The sequence below is a fragment of the Echinops telfairi genome, unplaced genomic scaffold (assembly GCF_000313985.2).
Source record: "Echinops telfairi isolate 266 unplaced genomic scaffold, ASM31398v2 ScPeMD7_70;HRSCAF=299, whole genome shotgun sequence".
NCBI lineage: Eukaryota > Metazoa > Chordata > Mammalia > Afrosoricida > Tenrecidae > Echinops > Echinops telfairi.
Genome location: NW_022103968.1, coordinates 12,549,808 through 12,567,263, shown reverse-complemented (window position 1 = coordinate 12,567,263; position 17,456 = coordinate 12,549,808). Strand labels below are relative to the sequence as shown.

The 17,456-nt window shown below is 54.7% G+C and overlaps 1 protein-coding gene and 1 pseudogene across 1 annotated transcript; both read left to right on the top strand.

Annotated features, from left to right (window-relative positions):
* The window catches only part of LOC101650008, a 4,212-nt pseudogene extending 2,364 nt beyond the window's left edge, over positions 1-1,848 (top strand).
* A 143-nt stretch (positions 1,849-1,991) lies between these two features.
* On the top strand, positions 1,992-13,672 carry KCNK18 (potassium two pore domain channel subfamily K member 18). The gene is made up of 3 exons (XM_004701262.1): positions 1,992-2,211; positions 4,564-4,692; positions 12,867-13,672. The coding sequence occupies exons 1-3, from the start codon at positions 1,992-1,994 to the stop codon at positions 13,670-13,672; spliced, it is 1,155 nt and encodes a 384-aa protein (XP_004701319.1).
* The last annotated feature ends 3,784 nt before the right edge of the window (positions 13,673-17,456 follow it).

Genomic DNA, 17,456 nt, shown 5'->3' with positions numbered 1-17,456 from the left:
TTATTGTAATAGTTTTATTGTAAAAAATGTTTCAAACTGTGCTGAGATGATGCTGAAAAACTATGGTGCTGGTAACAGTTCAACAATCTGTGGCTGCTCAAAACAAAAACAAAAACAAAACAACAACCCAGAAGGCGGGGAGGGGAGACAAAACAAAAGAAAATGAAAAAAAACCCAAAACAACCAAAACAGCAACAAAACAATGACAAAAAGAAAAAAGAAAGAAAGAAAAGCCTATAGTTCCAGGTCTGTTTATTGACCTTTAAGAGTGCACTTGGAGCTCTGAGTTCTTTCAAACAGCCAGCCTTGTGGTTGGTAGACAAGCTACTTACCCACTGCAGTGCCAGGCCTCTTTCCCAACCTGGGCATCTGGAAACAGCTGTGGCGTGGGGACACAGGCTTATTCAAGGCTTGAAGACCTCCCCTTCTTTTTCTCTCAGGCAGTAAAGAAACAATGAGTTGGTGGCCGATGTCCCCTTCAAACTGAGAATGACATGGCCACATGCCTCCATGGTCTCCCACCTCCATAGCACTGAGTTCTGCAGAATTCAAAGTCTTCATTCCCAATGGGGACATGGTCACCAGGAAGCCCCACAAGCAGCCCATTGTATGGCATATGGTGGTGGCTGTATGGCCACTTTAGGGTCTTTCTATCTGGGAGGCAGCAAGTGAGAAAAGGGGTGACCATCTTGTTGGGATACTCAACCTGGCCAGAAGAAGACGGTAAGGCTCCATTCACACCTTGGAGGCCTGGTGGAATATGGGTGTGACTCAGATGACCCACTTGGGTGTCCCTTGGTGCTTCCCACCCAGGTGTTGTCTGTTAACAGGCAGGCACAAGCCACCCCGACTTGAAAGAAGTATGGCCGTCAAAGGAGCTGGTGCTGCTGTGGGGTGGGGGCTGAGGGGGGAATCCAAACCGCGCAGCTTCTCCCAGGAGAAAGAGGAGGCGGTCTGCTCTGGTAAAGACTGCCAGTGTCAGAAACCCTACTTAAGGCCATGGTGGTGGAAATTGACTCGGGCACAGTGGATTTGTCTGTTTTTCAGTGGATTTGTCTGAAACCAAAGGTTTCAGCCCCGTCCAGTAGGAGAACGTGAGACCTGCCCCCTGATGAGCCGCCGAGACCAGGGAGAAGTTCTGGAACAGAGGGCCCGGGGAAGGTTAGGACAGAGCATGGAGGGAACAGACCTTTGACCTTTGTGGGAAGCTTGCAGTTCGTCGCAGCACCGGAGTGGTCTTGCACCTTGTCTCATGCTCTGTCCTTTCTCTAGTGTCCCTTGGGCCTTGTTCCATCACTGCGAGGGTGGCTCCGAGAAGCAAGCCCCCATGCTTGCCGGGAAGGAACGAACAGTGGGAATCTAGAGGAGACTGGGCAGGATCCCGTTCTTAAACCATAATTGAAGGGTGGGCACCCACATACCCAAGTGTGGTCTCTGTTGAGGCCCCAGTGGCTGGAGTACGTCGTGCGCTACAGCCCCAAATCACGTGGCCAGGGGGCATCTACTGGGCCCACCTGGAGGCCGTGGCAGGCTGAGTGATGAGCTGGGGCCAGGCCCAGCCGCCACCAGCACATAGCTAGCTGCCTGAAAGGCCCTTTGTAACCTGTGGGCTCCAGTCTCACTAGGCCTACTTCCTACCTCCCCAGGATGATGGGGATGGGCCAGAGGGCCCTCAGCCAACCCTGAAGGGGCCAGTCACCTGCCCCCAAAGCACAAGTGGGGCTGCAGTCACGCCGGAGTTCCCACTTCGCTGACCTCCCCAAAGCTCTGTCCCGCAACTCGGGTCCCAGGCGCCTGTCGGCTGGGGAGCCTTCTGCTGAGCTGGATGAGCAAGGCGCTGCCAGCTGAGGCTGGGTCCTTGGGGAAACCACAGGCTGTACATTTGGCCTGGAGCCCGGCCATCCTCTGGACACTCCCCTCCTCTTGCTCCTGGTGCTCCGGCCTCTTCTACCAGCTCCTCCTGCCAGAGCAGGTGGGCCAAGCCTTCAGGGATGGAGGCTACGGGGTCTGCCCAGCCGGGGTGGCGCTGCCCCGATGCTCTGGGGAAGCTCCTGCCTTGCTTCTGCTTTCTCTGCTCCCTGGTGACTTATGCGCTGGTGGGGGCCGCCCTTTTCTCGGCCATTGAGGGTGGCCACAACCTGGAGGTAGAGGACCAGGAGTTTGAGGAGTTCTTGAAGGCACTCTGCAACATCTTGCAATGCAACAGGACAGGTAGGTGGCTCACCCAGTCAGGGCCAGCCTCTCCTGGGTGGGTGAAGGCGTCCCCAGAGGGCTGAGGTCAGCTTTGTGGGAGACCGGCCCTCCTTGTTTCTGAGCCTCTCGGAGCCTCAGTTTTCTTCTCTATAAAATGGGGAGAATCGGGGGCTAACTGGGGTACTGGGGAGACAGTTGAGGCCATGGGACAACAGCAGGGGGCACCCAATGTGTGCTCTGTAAGGCCCGTCGCTTCCCTTTGCCATGGCTCCCAGCCCCACCCAGTCCATGGGTAGCTGGGGCTGGGTGGGGTGGGTGGATGGAGACACTGCATGGGGCTGGGGTTCTTAGGGCTGATCCCCAGAGAGCTGTTGCCCCCTGCTTTGGTTTTCAGGGCTAGATTTCAAGGTAGAGTTCAATCTTGGTTGCCCCTACCCCCACCCCCCACCAGAGAATAAGCAGCCTGCTCTCTTTCCTCTCACTTCCTGCTTCTAAAGCTTTTGTTGTTGTTGTTTCTGCTGTCAGTGGGGTGGCAGGCAGGTGAGGAAGCACTTGGGGCCCTGGCTCCTGCCGGAGTTGCTGTGTGATTCAGGCCCACATCCTTGCCCTCTCTGGGTCTCAGGCTTTGAGAGAGCAGGGTCCCAATCTCAGGCCTGCCAGTCACAGGGACCCGCGGGCAGCGAGGAGATCATGCAGGTTCCTCTGGAAGCAAGAGGCACTTTATCGATGTCCTGGCCGCCTGGGTTGTGTTCCATTGGCATGTAGTCGTTTGTTCCTCCTCTGCCCCGTCCCCGCAGTGGAAGCTTGCAAAGGGGTATTCAACTCAGTCAGGGGGAGAACAGGCTTCCCCCATTCCTGCCCCCTCCCCCCTCCCCGCCCTGAGCTATGTAGCCAATATGGTGAGGCCCACCAATGTGGTGTGATGGCTTTCTTCAGCCCGTGGGGCCTCAGGGTGGCCTGCCCTCAAGAGTAGGGGGCTGGGAGGCTCAGGGCGGATGGCTCGCAACATGTCCCACAGCCTGGACCCTGCTTTGTGAGCAGGTGCTTCGGCCAGTCAGGGGACACAGTGTCCCCTCCAGGGAGGGTCCTACCCCTTCTCTCTGCCTCTGGGGCAGGTGGACACACACTCATCTGGCTGATCTGGGATAATGTCACTGGATCTTCAAGCCAGGCGACATGCCAGAGTCCTCCAGGAAGAGCGGGATTGAAATACACAGCCCCAGGCTCTGCCCCAAAACTGCCCCAGTCCGTTCTCTGGGGCTTGACCGGGACTCTGGCTTTCAAAGCTCCTTGGATGATTCCAACGGGCAGCCGTGGTCTGGGAAACCCGGAGCCCGCCCAGCCTTCCCTCAGTCCAAGGTTTGTGGAAGATGACTGAGTGCACTGGATGATGACGTGCAGGCCTGGCCGGCCACTGCTCCTGCAGCATCCCGCTGAATTTTCCCACTGACCCTGTGGGCACGAATCACTGCCTTGCCCCCTTACAGGCTGGGAAACTGAGCCATAAGACAGTGGAGCCAGGAGCCGGCCACAGGCCTTTAGACTCCAGAACTGGACTTTTGAACCACTTGTGGGTGCTGCCTCTCAGATGGGGGAGCTGGGACTCAGAAAGCCATCCTGTCTCCACGGCTGCTGGCAGGACCTCGTGAGGGTCAGAGCTGGGCCTAGAGTGCAGGTGGCTAAACAGGTGTTATCTGAATGAGTAGTGACCCCCCTGCTGTGGGCTTGGCTCTGTTCCATCCTCTCTTGACCTCATCAGAGCCAGGTGGGTGATGTGCATACAGTCCACTGACTGCCCAGCCCTGCAGACCCACGCAGGGACCTGGCTATGAAATCAAGGCTCCAGTCCTGCTCTGTTGGCCTCCGGAGGGATGTCTTAGAAGCCAAGACTTGGTGGCCCTGGGAGAGGCATCCTTGGGTAGCTGCTACGTGCAGGTCCAAGCAGGTGACCCAATGCCATCAGGCTCAATGACCTGCAGGAGCAGGGAGAGCTGGCATTCATAGGACAGCTTGCACTTCACAAAAGTCCATTGGCTTCTGAGTCTCAAGGGCCCATGAGAGACCCAGATCAAATGGGAAGCCTTCTGAATTTGAAGGCCCACTGGTTCAGAAAGCCCGAGGCTGGACAGAAAGCCCGTGGCCCTGGACCCTGAGCCCCTGGACTGCTCAGCAGGGGGACCCTTCTCCCAGAGCTGCCGGGTGTCCTAGTCTCTGTAGGGGCCAGAGCCAGGGCTTCACCAACTGAGCTTGAGGGATGGGGACATGGGATGGGGTATTCCCCTTGGGAAGCCTTGGTGCCCTTTGCCCAGGCAGCCCAACTGGAAGGGCTGGACCCAGGCCTGCTCCCTCACTCTGCCCGTCTTTGCCCAGTTGAGGAAAGCAGGCGACGGGCCCTCCGGGTGCTGCTGCAGAAGGTGAAACCGCAGTGGCTGCCCCGCTTCTCCGACTGGTCCTTCCTGAGCTCGCTCTTCTTCTGCTGCACGGTCTTCACCACGGTGGGTAAGTGCAGGCCAGGGCCAGGCAAGGACAGGCCCTGCCCGGGAGAGGAAGCAGGAGGGGCAGACCCCTGGGTGCGGATGCTGGAATGTTCACTCCTTTGTGCAAGAAGCAGCTGTGGGGTACCACTCAGCCATGGCACGGTGTGCAGGGGGACACTGTCCCAGTGCAGTAGATGCAGCAGTAGACAGGGACACCACTGGCCAGACACCTCTGGGTGACATCCTTCCTTATGGACACATACATGCCCAGGCATAGGTCCTGGGGAGGAAGATGTGGGTTAGACCCCAGCTTGCTCTTGCCTCTGGCTGAGTGGGCATGGGCAAGGCACAAACTGTCCACTGTGGCTGGGTGTCCCCCAGGCAAGGCAGAAGCCATCAGGGCCAGAGTCTTCTAGATGCAGCTGAGAGAACATTTTGAAGGTCCTCCAAGGGGATGGCTGTCCTGCTGGGTCTCATAAGAGGAGCCGGAGTTAGCTGTGGGGAAGGAAGGCTATGCTGAGGGGACCACAGGCCTCAAGACAGCAGGAATGAAAGGCCAACAGTCAAACACGTTGCAGGCATTGTGATCAGGTGGCACTGGAGGGGAGGGGCAGGGACAGAGGCTGGTAAGCTGGCCCGGGGAATGGGGTTTATCCTGAGGATGGTGGGCGTGTGTTGAAAGGGTCTGAAGCAAAGGAAAGATATGGTAGCTCAGCCCCCTACCAAGGGCACTGCAGGTGCAGCATGGGGCAAGGACAGACACAGCACCAGAGCCCTAGACTCAGGGCTTCTTCAGGACTCGCCAAACCAGTGGAAAGGACTGGGCCCCCTCTTCACTCAAGAGAGAAGGTGCCAATCCCTGAGGCTTGTCCCGTGTCCTGCTTGGAGCAGTGGAGGAGCCCGGCAGCCACACTCACCCCCTTCAGGTAGCGACAGTCTTGTTCCTGGTCCATAGTCTTTCCAAGATCTGCTTCTCAGGGGCAGCTGAGGACCATCAAATAAGTCAAGGCTTCTTCAACCAGCTCCATCCTCGACCCCTTTTCGTTGGAGAAATTTGCAACATCAGCAGGCACTGCCACACATCTCGGATTCACGGCGCATTTAATTTTGAATTAATTTTTGGTCTTTGCGCCTTCAGAAGCCTTTCACTGGTGCCCAAACTTTTCGCCACCCTAACATTCAGTTACGCAGGCCCCACTGAAGGCTCCCAAGCTTAAGAAGCTTTGGATTAAGTGACTGCCAAGGAACCTTGAATCAAACTAGCCCCATTCCCCACCCAATTGACTTACACTGCAAGACCGAGGGAGAAGTCTGGTGGGAGGGCAGCTCGAGGACTGACTAGTGTGCAGCTCAGCTGTGGAGTCAGGTTCAGGTTCAGAGTCACCAAACGGCCACATCCCACCCACACACAACCACACCTAGCAGAAAGCAAGACCGGTTGCCCGACTCAGCATGGAGACTCCCGGGAAGGCTCTGTGGCCTCTTTGCAGCCTTCCCCAGGGCAGTGTGGCAGGAGACGGCTGCACCATAAGAGGCCACGCCGCCGGGGTCTACCTCTGTCTACATTGGGGGGAACAGGGGCTGCCCAAACAAAGTCAGGGTGCCCCAAGGAAGGGAAGCGTGAGAGAGGTGTGTGTAGTCCACTGTCACACACTGTGTGACAGGAGTCCCACCAGAGCTCCTCTGGCACCCACCAGCTGTTCTTCCAAATTGGTCTCACTCACTGGACAGGGAATAAAGCCAGGTCAGGGCCATGTCATGGGTAAGGAGCCATAGGGATGGTGCTGGCATGACTGTGCGCTTCCTAGTACCTCCTACCCACCAGACGCACACCTGTGGTCGGCGAGTGAATACGGATACCACGCCTGACATGCAATGATCATGCCGTACGTGCATTACGTGACAGCCTTCTCACCACCACCCTATGAGGGAGGTGCTGCTCTGGCCCCATCAGGACAAGCGCCCACTGAAGCTCCCAGAGGGCGGCCCTGCTGCCAGTGAGACAGGCAGAGGTGAGATCAAGTACCCCTGCCCCAGACCTTTTCTGGGGACAGACAGCTCAGAGCCCCCTTTGAGGTGACAGCAGTTAGAGGAGAGAGAGCAGACATGACAAGACAGGGACTGAACATGGGCAAATGGGCTGAGAGTTTGTCTTCCACTCCCACCTCTACCCAACCCCCTCCCCCAGGGGGAAAATTAGCTCACTACTATTGAGCCCTGGCGGAATAGTGGGTTACGTAGGAGTGGCGCTCCAAACCACTGGGTCAGCAGTTTGGAAGGACCAGTCACTCCCCAGGAGAAGAACTCCGCTGTCTGTCCTGTGAAATGTTACAGTCGCTGGAGCCCCCAAGAGCAGTTCTCCTGTCCTCTAGGGGTCATCATTGATTCGATGGCAGTGAGTGTTCTTCTAGCCAGCGAGTCCATCTGCACTCAGAGGCACCCAATGGGGCCAGGGAAGAACTGCTCCCTAGGGTGGGTATCCGAGGCTGTACATCATTTCTGCTTCTCATGCCCCAGCAGCACACGCAGGTCCACAAAGCTTTCCTCCATCCGCCTCCTTACGGTGCGCTCTGTTTTGAGGCGGAAGCTCTTCCCCAGTCGTATATTAAAGTATCTTCAACCCGAAGGACTCATTTTCAGGCACATGTCTGACAATGCTCCACTGCCATTCAAAAGGCTTTCCATGGATAAGCCCTCGGCAGTGGACGGTCTATCCCTTCTTTGTATCTGTTCTTAACCTGGAAGCTCTGCCCAATCCTGTTCACCGTGGGTCATCCTGCTGGTACCTGAAAGACCAGTGGTATAAGCTTCCAGCAGCCCTAATGAGCCGCCAGTGAGTACGACAGATGTGGCTCCCATGTTTCTAACTGTCATCGGGTCCATGGGTTTCCAAGACTTTAAATCTTTATGAGAGCAGATAGCTTCATCTGTCTCCTGCAGAAAACCTGGTGGATTTGAACCACTGACCTTGTGGTTAGTAGTGCACTGCGTAGACTGCTATGCCACCAGGACTTTGAGCTTACTTGCTTGCTGTTGTTGTTAGATGCCATTGAGTCGGACTGAACCCACAGAGATTCTATGAACAACAGAACAAAAGACCGCCTGGTCCTGCACCCTCTTCACAACAATACCTATGCATGTGCCCCTTGTCCCAGCCAGTGTGCCAACCCATCCCATTGAGGGTCTTCCTCATTTTCACTGCCCCTCCACTTGACCAAGCATGAACTCCTTCCCCAGGGACTGGTCTCTCCTGACAACATGTCCTAAGTATGTAAGGTGACATCTCACCATTCTTGCCTCTAAGGAGCACTCTGGCTGTATTCTTCCAAGACAGGTTTGTGTGTCCTTTTGGCACTCCATGGTACTTTCAAGATTTTCCGCAGCACCACAATTCAAACACATCGTTTCTCCCTTAGTTTTCTTTGTTCAATATCCAACCGTCACAAGCACATGAAGCAACTGAAAATCCCATGGCTTTGGTCAGGCGCACCTTATTAGTCCTCAATGCTTCATCCTTGCTTTTCAACACCTTAAAGAGATCTTATGCAGCAGATTTACCCAACGCATCTCATCTTTTGCTCTCTTGACTGCTGCTTCCTTGTGCCTCGATTGTGGATCTAAGCATGACGGAATCCTGTGTATAAGCCAGTTTCTGAGTATTTGCTCAGCAGACAGATAGAATAAGTATGGTGAGAGGATACAACCCTGACACACACCTACTTATGGTTTGTCCATAGAATCTTTCACGATGGCAATGAGAAGCTTGTGTTTTTTTCTTGAATTCTTTCTGTTTAAGATACGCTAGTGTGTTCTTCCATTTTGGTTTTCTAACTCTAGGGCTGTGCACATTTCATTATAATATTTTACTCTTATTTTTTCCAGCTGCCCTTGGAAATTTTCTGTTCGGCTCTTTGACTTCATCATCGCTTCCATTTCCCTTAGCTGCTATGTGATGAAGAGCAAGTGTTAGAGTCTCCTCTGACATCCATGCTGATCTTTCTTTCTCGCCTCTTGATCACTTGCTTAGCCAGGGCTTAGAGCAAGCTGGGATGCAAATCAAGATGGCTAGCCCAGGCCTGGGTCAGCGGGATTTTGGGGGAGCTACTTGATTGTTCATTACTGGTGACATCACAGGGGTCTTCTGTGTACATCCAGCTGACAAGGGGAGCTCACAAGGTGCCATCTTTCCCTTGCCTGGGGCTTTGATGAAGGGGTGGTTTTGTAACCTTTGGACCTAAGGCAAATCACACGGCCGAGGAAACAAAGAATGGTAACTTGAATCAGCCCCTCTAGTAAGGTGGGGTCTCAAAATAAATCCCACCTTCATCTTGTCTCATTAGCATAGTCCCAAAGCCCAAAGCCCCCAAAGCCCCACACCAAACTGCCATCAAATTTCTGACAACTCACTGTACCCTATAGGATAGGGTAGAATAGCCTCTCTGAGTTTCTGGGAGTGTAACTCTTTATGGGAGCAGAAAGCCCTGTCTGTCTCCCAAGGACCAGTTGGTGGATTCAAACTGCCGACCTTTTGGTTAACAGCCCAATGAGTAAACACTATACCACCAAGGCTCCTCATTAGCATAAAATGTGACCCTATAGGGCAGAGCAAGGCTGTAAATCTTTACAGGAGAAGAAAGCCTCATCTTTATCTCTAGTAGCGGCTGAGGGGTTTGAACTGCTGACCTTGCAGTTTGCAGGCTAATGTTAACCCACTGCATCACCAGAGATCCTTCCCAGCAACTTGAGGGGCTGGATTGAATTAGCATCCTTGGTGCTACTGGCATTGCTTGCGATCAGGGGGTGGGGGTGGGGGCGAGACGGAGGAGTGGGAACTTAAAATTACAGGGTGGCTAGCAGCATCCTTGACCTCTACCCACTAGATGCCAGGAGCACCTCCCCTCTAGTTCTGACCAATGTCTGTAGACACTGCAAATGTCTCTTATGGAGGACCTTGTAGAGGACCTCTGAGCAAATGCAATGGTTGCCAGAGTGTGATCCCTGGACAAGTGGCTTCAGCATCACTTGAGAACTTAGCACTAGAGAGTAAGGCTCCGGCTCCATCCTAGACCCACCAAATGAGAAACCATGGGCACGGAGCCAGCAGCTGGCGCTCTAATGAGTCCCCTAGGTAGTCCTACAAAACCAAACCAAACCAAACTCAGTGTCAGGGAGCTAATGCTGACTCCCAATGACCCTCCAGGGCAGGATAGAACTGCCCCTGTGAGTCTCCAAGACGGTAACTGTTTATGTGAGGAGAACGGCCTCGCTGTCTCCTGAAGAGCCACTGGGAGGTTGGAACTACTGATCTTGTGGTCAGCAGCCCAGCGAGTAACCCCGTGAGGCTCCTTCAGGGGTCCCGAGGCATCAGAAAATTCAATAAGCTGCAGTCGAATGTCAGGTTCTCAGTGCCTTTGAATTCCCGGGTCCCTTCCCATGCACCCCTGCTTGAACCCTACTCCAGAGTGGCTAAGGAACTCTTCCGAGCCTGTCAAGTGAACCTGCTGGGCGTCCAGGCAGAGAATCACTGGTCTAGTGGAAATGCATTAGCTTAAGGCTTGGTTTAAATCCCAAGATGCAATGCTCCTGCCATTGTGCGAGTCAATTAGGGCTTGGTACTGCCCAGTCATTACACTGCAGTAAGGCAGGGCGTGTGAGCACTCTGCCCTGCCCGTTATCAGTAAGTGTCTATAGGTCGCCCTGATAATACCGTAATACCACCCCTCCTGGCATATCTGTACCTGGACTTGACAGGTACTTGGCCAGCCAATCCCCAGTCTTCCCCCTGGGATCAGCCCTCTTGCATTAGATAGGAAGTGGCCCGCTATTGAACACTCACAGGCTAATGGGGTGGGCTGATCCTGTTGGACTATCTGGGTGCATTGTATAAACTGATACGCTTTTCCATTATGCATCTCAGCATGCGGTAATTGGGAGGGCACTGTCCATCCCTTTACAAGGGCTGTGGACTCTCTGAGATGGCTTCCTTTGGTCCCTTCCGGAATATAATCACGTTTTAGAATTGTAAAACACATTTCACCCAGAACAACCCAAAGGCTGTGCGAGGAGAAGCCTGGGCTGGGGGTAGGGGGTGGAGGCTTTGTCTGCTGTGGACCGAGTGAGGCTAACCTGTTACCTGGCCTCTGCAGGACTCCATTGCCTGCCTACTGCACGTGGCTAATGGTTGTGCAAAGGTGTGGCTCTGACGCTACGTGGCTACATGTCCTGTGTTTAAAAAACGCCACCTTTCCTTTAAATCAAAAACAATTCTGCCTCAAGGCCCCTCCGAACTTCCCCGGGGGTCTGCTGGGGAATGGGTGGGGTGGGGGGCTTGTGCACTGTCTGGGAAGTGGTCAGCCCCCAGCTGGTGGGCCCTCCCGAATGCTGCTGATGCACCTCAGGGCCCATGGTTCTGGGGGCTATTGGCAAGCTTGGGCATGGGGATCTTGGCTCCTGCCCAGGGGCCGGCATCTCCAGCTGCAAGGAGGTTCTGTCCATCTCTCATGACCTGCTGAGGGCGGGCCACGGGGCACCTCTCCGGTCCTGGGGGTGACGGTCCTGGGGGTGATGCCTGAGACTGCTAGCATTTGCTTCAGGGAGTGCCAGCACCGAGGGGAGTGTGTAGCCAGCTCAGACACAGAGTTCAGAGACACTGGCCTCATAGGCTGGGCTTCCCCCGCTCATTAATTGATCATCCTTTATGATGTCACAAGTTAGACACAGGTATTAAATCCAAATGCTTTCCCTCTGCTTGAAGTCATCAGAGCTTGCCCATCCCAGATGCCCACAGGAGCATCTCACCCAGCTGTGGGAGGACCAGTCAGTAGGCCTGGTGGGCAGTGCCATTCCTAGGTGACGGATCAGACACCTGGGCAGGCACAGCTGGGATTCGAACTGTGTCCCAGATTCTAAGCACTGGGATCCTAACCACGCACCTGCCATTTCTAAGCATGTTCATCTCAGCTGAGAAAACACAAGTACCTCAGAGGGTGGCAGCAGCCATGCCTTTTCAGGACCCCTCTGTCCCTCATCTGGATGCCATGGTGGTATAGCAGTTAAGAGTTGGGCTGTTAACCACAAGGTCAGCAGTTCAAAACCACCAGCTACTCCTTGGGAGAAAGATGAGGCTGTCTATTCCTGTAAAGAGTTACAATCTCAGAAACTCAACAGGGGCAGTTCCACGTGTGCTATCGGTCATTATGAGTCAGCATGGGCTGGGTGACAGTGAATTCTGGAGTGTACACCATTGGTGCACAATAAATACACAGTTTATAGAAACAAATGAGGTCCCAGAGAGGAATGGGGCCGGGGGGGGGGGGGGGGGGGTTCTTAAAACCCCTCGGGGGGGGGGGGGGGGGGGGGGGAGAGCTTCTTCAAACCCTTCTGTGGAGGATGAGGGGCAGCGGGTGTGTGACAGTGAGTCCCCTCCTTACAGAACTGGCCGGCCTCAATCCTCCAACCTGCTGCAAAGGCTCAGAAACAGTCATGCCACAATGCAGCCCTATCAGCTTCCAGCCAAGGCCCTTGTGGATTGAGGGTCTGGAAACGAGGCACTCCTTATACCAAAGAGAGGCTGTTTTTCACCCCATTTCCCAAGCAGTCCTGGTGCCAGATGCTGTTCCTGTTGTCAGGTCCCAGCAAATTGGTTCTGACTCATAGCAAGCAACCTGATGTACAATGGATGGGATGCGGTGTGTTCCTGCAGCCTCCTTACACTTGTTGTGTTTGAGCCCATTGTTGAAGCCACTACATCAGTCCATCTCCTTGAGGGTCTTCCTCTTTTTTGCTGCCCTTTGACTTTACAGAGCATGATATTCTTCTCTGGGGATTGGTCTCCCCTGCTAACATGGGACCAGATCCAAGCAAAGTGCACTGTCAGACTCAGAGCAACTCAGTAAGCCAGGCTAAAACTGCCCCTGTGGCCTTCTGGGACGGTCACTCTTTATAGGAGTACAAAGCCTCATCTTTCTCCCTCAGAGTGGCTAGTGGTTTTGAACTGCTGACCTTCTGCCTAGCAACCCAGTGAGTAACCACTGCGTCTCCAGGGCTTCTGTGGTGCCAGGCAGGTGGATGCATAAGGTGAATATTTGAGACCACATTGTGCACTCTGTCATGTGGAGGAGGGCAGAGGTCCTGGAGGTGGGGGGCGGGGGTAAGGGGTGGTGGAGACAGCAGCTGCAGTTCTGTCATCTTTTCCAGGTTACGGCCACACCTACCCTGTCACCAGACTGGGCAAGTACCTGTGCATGCTCTACGCACTCTTGGGCATCCCCCTCATGTTCCTGGTCCTCACCAACATAGGCGACATCCTGGCCGCCATCTTTTCCACATCCTACAACCACTTCCGGAAGTTCCTTTCCCGAAGGCCTGAGCACCCCGGGGGGTGTGCCCCACTGCCCTGCAGGAGAAGGCCTGTGGAGGCCAGGCCTGCGGCTGAAGACACTCCGCCGGGGGTCGTGCTCTGTGCTGAAGAGCTCCGGGACCACAAGCCGAGCCCGAGTCCCTCAGCCCAGAAGGCCAACTCTGAGCTGTTCAAGCATCTTCTTAGCCGAGACAAACAGCACACACTGCAGCTGCCCCCACCAGGCCTGGAGCGAAGCAGCTCGTGTCCCGAGCTGGTGACCGGCAGGCTCTCGGGCTCCATCGTTAGCAACCTGGACGAGGTAGGGCGGCAGGTGGAGCGGCTGGATGTGCCCCTGCCAGTCATTGTGCTGGTGGTGACGGCCTACATCTCCTGCGCGGCTGCTGTGCTGCCCATGTGGGAGAAGCAACTGGACTTCGAGAATGCCTTCTACTTCTGCTTCATCACGCTGACCACCATCGGCTTTGGGGACACGGTCTTGGACCACCCCAATGTCTTCATGTTCTTCTCCATTTACATCATCATTGGCATGGAGATCGTGTACATCGCGTTCAAGTTGATGCAAAATAGGCTGATTTATGTCTACAAGAAACTGCTGCTCTTCTTCGCTGGAGGGAAGGTTTATATCCCCGTGAGAAAGTGAAGGACTGCCAGTCACTGGGCAGATACCCACCCGCCATGTGGCCCTCCTGGACTTGCCTTCCTGGATGATGAGGGTAGATAGGGGGCCACTGTGGCCTGACATCTCACACATGGGGGCTTGGGAACCAAACTTGTAGGAGGGCTCACGGGGCCATCATGAGTCTGGCTCCACGGCATTGAGCGACAGCACTGCCACCTACTGCAAATGTCTCTCAGTCCTTCAGCCCCTGGCTGACACTCTCCATCAAGGGACATGGACACACTGCCCTCGAGTCCCTCTGACTCGTAACGACCCAAGACAGGGCTCCCGAGGCTATAGAACTTTACAGGAGCAGACAGCCTCATCTTGCTCCCTCAAAGAGGCTGGTGGATTTGAACCACTGACTTGATTTCACAGTTAGGAGCCCACTCCCTAACTCACATTGCCACCAGGACCCCTTATCAGGACATTCTTCAGCTGAAAGAACACAAATGATTACCACCCCCAAAGGGCAATGAATTTTCCTGTTTCAAAAGCACTCAGTGGTTGCCAGTGGTTTCCTTGCCAGGAGAAAAAGCACACTGGCCCCTGCACTTGGACTTTCAGGGGAGTGAGAGTCTTCCAGGCTGCTCCCTGCTGGTCACACCCTCTGTGCACAATGCTGGGGCCTGAACCAAAACCCCCAGTTCACTGCCAGGCTGACTCATACTATCCCTAGAGGACAGGGTAGAACTGACCCTGTGCATTTCTGTGAAACTAATTCTTTCAAAAGCTCAAGCTCGCTGCCCTGGAGTCCATGCTGACTCATAGCCACCCTGTAGGTCAGAGTAGAGCTACCTCTTTGGGTTGCTGAGATCTTAAATTTTTACAGGCGTAAGCAGCCTCATCTTTCTCCTGTGGAGCAGCTGGGAGTGTTCGAACTTCTGGCCTTGTGGTTAGCAGCTCAACACATAAAGCCTCATCTTCCTCCTATGGCCTGACTGGTGAATTCGAACTTCTGACCTTGTGGTTGAAGCCCAACACACAACCCACGATTGCACCAGGGCTCTGCCACTAAGAACATAATAAGTATGTATTCCACAGAAACAAGTGACCTCAGAGATGCAGAGACCCCAGATCCACAGTGAACTTGGCAGGGGCCAGAAGTGCTGGTCCGAGAGCACCCATTTCCTAGAGTGACCTGCACAAAGGCACACAGTTTTAGCCCCCAGGCCCCGAGCCTCTGAACTTTACACAGATACCAGTGGGATTATCATCTGCGTACACATGGGGCTGGGCCCTCTCTTGGAGGCCCGGTGCTGTATAGACCACTTTTTTCACTGGTTGGCATATGATTGGTGCCCCAGAATGTGTGGGCATATCAAAGTGTTGCCTCCCAAGTGGACAGATTGGTACCCAGAGCATTGTCACAGTCCCTGGGTAGATGTGCTCTGGGGCTGGACATGGAGTAGATGCTAGAGGTGCTTGCCCTTATCCCCTGACACCCCAGCCCCCCTTTGCCTGAGGACCTTCTATGGCCACTACATCGTGAGCACGTACAGGGCAGGCCAGATGCACCAAGGGGCTAACCCCCTCAGCCCATAACTGGTGACAGTGCGCAGTGACAGTGCTCTGGTCACCTGGCCCCCATACAGGTTCACATACAGAAAACATTCAGCACCCCCTCAGAACCCAAGTTACTTTTTAGCACCCTCCCTCCTCCGTCTTGCTGCCCCACTCCTCCACTGGGAATTCCCAAGGTCTTCCTCCCTCCCTGTTCCTGCTATAACCCACCCCCCACTTCCACCACCACCCTATTCACTCAAACCCTTGTTTGGGGGCCAGGTGCCTGGAGGCCCCAGCCTGGGAGAGGATGCAAATAATGAGCTACGTTAACTGGCTGGCAGGCGTCTGGGGCAGCATGCCCCAGGTCTTCTGACTCATGAGACCAGATCTTTGTTCTTGCAGAGACTGGCAGCACGGGGACAGGGACCAACAAGACTCGCCCGTCCCTGGGCAAATGGCGACCGTTGCTCCTGGGTGGACCACGAGAGCTGCCAGAACCAATAAAACATGCAGGGAGGTGCCGGTTTGCAAAGAAAGGACGCATCTGCCCTTTGAGACTGGGTAGCTTGCGGAGAGGACCCTCAGCTGTCCTTTTCTGGGTTTTCCCTCCTGTTCCCCACCAGTCTTTTTGTTTCTGCCACCCTTCCTCAAAACAAAACAAAACAAAACAAAAAAGGACTGACAACATGGGAGCCAGAGCAGTGACAGATGTAAGCAGGCCCAGGGCTTGGGGCTGGTGCAGGTGCTAGGTGTCTGAGGACCACAGCCCAGTGCCTGTGGAGCAACGAGGTCCCTTGAGTCCAGATACAGCCAGGCCTGGCCACTAGCGTCCTGTCCAATCAGCATTCGTTGAGCTTGTTGTTTTCCAGGCTCCTTAACCAGAGCCTTGAACCCTCTTTCTGGTTTGGCCTCCTGCTGAGATGCACCCCAGGACCCTGAACCTGCGTCTCCTTTTGACCAAGTTCCCCAGGTGGTTCTTCGGCAGACAGTGAGCACTCGGAAGGGTCCCGTGGAACCCGAAGCATTACTTGGGATCCCTAAAAGTCCCTGTGGATCTTGTGGAAGCGCAGAGTCTGACGCAGGCTGTTGGGGGTGGGGGTGGGGTAGAAAGGCAGATTCTCAGCAGGGCGTGGAAGCAGAGAGAACCAGGCTGAAACCCTGACAGATGTAAAAGTTCCCTGGGAGGCCCAAGCAGTTAGCTCTGGGGCTACCAACCCCAAGGTTGATGGGTTGAGCCCACCTAGCAGCATCGCAGAAGAAAGACCTGGCGATGGGCTTCGCAGAGACTACAGTCAGGAACGCCACACCTGAGCTCGCCGTGACTCGACGGCGATGGGCATCGTTTGTGCTTTGATTCAACAGGTGCAGTGTCCAAAGTGGAGTACAGAAGTCATGTCACTGCAGGGGCTGCAGCCTCAGCCCTGCCCATCCAGAGGCAAGAGCAGAGTCCTGCTCGCGTGCAAAAAGGGACAGGCATAGGATCCCCAGAAGCCGGAGTGGACTTGAAAGCAACTAGTAAGGGCATGGTGTGCAGGGTCAAGGTCATGCTCATTGCTTTTTCCTTTCTACTTGGCGTTCCACTATGGACTCCCTCAGCCCTGGGCAAGCGTGGGCATTGATGCCCGCATGGCTCTGCTCATGGGTCTCCTCCCTGGCTGCATCTGGATCCCTTGACAGGTTCAAAGCCCCCGGACTCCTCCCTCCCCGGGGTGTGGATGCAATTGGTCTGAGCTGGAGCGCCATCACACTAGATTCTCTCTCTGCCTTCCAGGATGTACCAAGGCTTCTCTTTCAAGACAGCCCAGCTGTCCCCTCCCTTACACTTGGAAGTAGTTCCCTTTGCCCCCATTCATATGTCACTGTGCACCTGTGTACCCTCCTCAGACACATGGTGCTCACTGCTCCTCGCTCCGACTCTGAGCTGCTTGAATGAAGAACATGCCTTTTACAGCATCATCCCCGTTCTCGCTCCCTTTATCCCCCCACCCCTCCTACAGGACCCGCCACATGCTGGGGACTCTGGGTATGACGGGTGTACAGAGATGCCAAGGAGAGCAGCCAGTCCTTACTGCACACCTACTGTGTGCCAGCTCCAACTGGACCCTTTGGTGAATTTTCCCCTGATGCTCCTAGAGAACCGTCCCCATTTTACAGTGAGCAAACTGAGGTGGAGTGACTAACTGACATCACTATGGTAGGGGGGGCCACAGGGAGTACACCAAAATCGCTGTCTATAAACTATTTCTGCAGCATTTCAGCC

What these genes read in the sequence shown, in the direction of transcription:
- KCNK18 (XM_004701262.1), top strand. Translation starts at nt 1,992, where the DNA reads ATGGAGGCTACGGGGTCTGCCCAGCCGGGGTGGCGCTGCCCCGATGCT. An exon ending in CTTGCAATGCAACAGGACAG is followed by an intron (nt 2,212 to 4,563) that starts GTAGGTGGCTCA and finishes GTCTTTGCCCAG; the next exon opens with TTGAGGAAAGCAGGCGACGG. An exon ending in CACGGTCTTCACCACGGTGG is followed by an intron (nt 4,693 to 12,866) that starts GTAAGTGCAGGC and finishes CATCTTTTCCAG; the next exon opens with GTTACGGCCACACCTACCCT.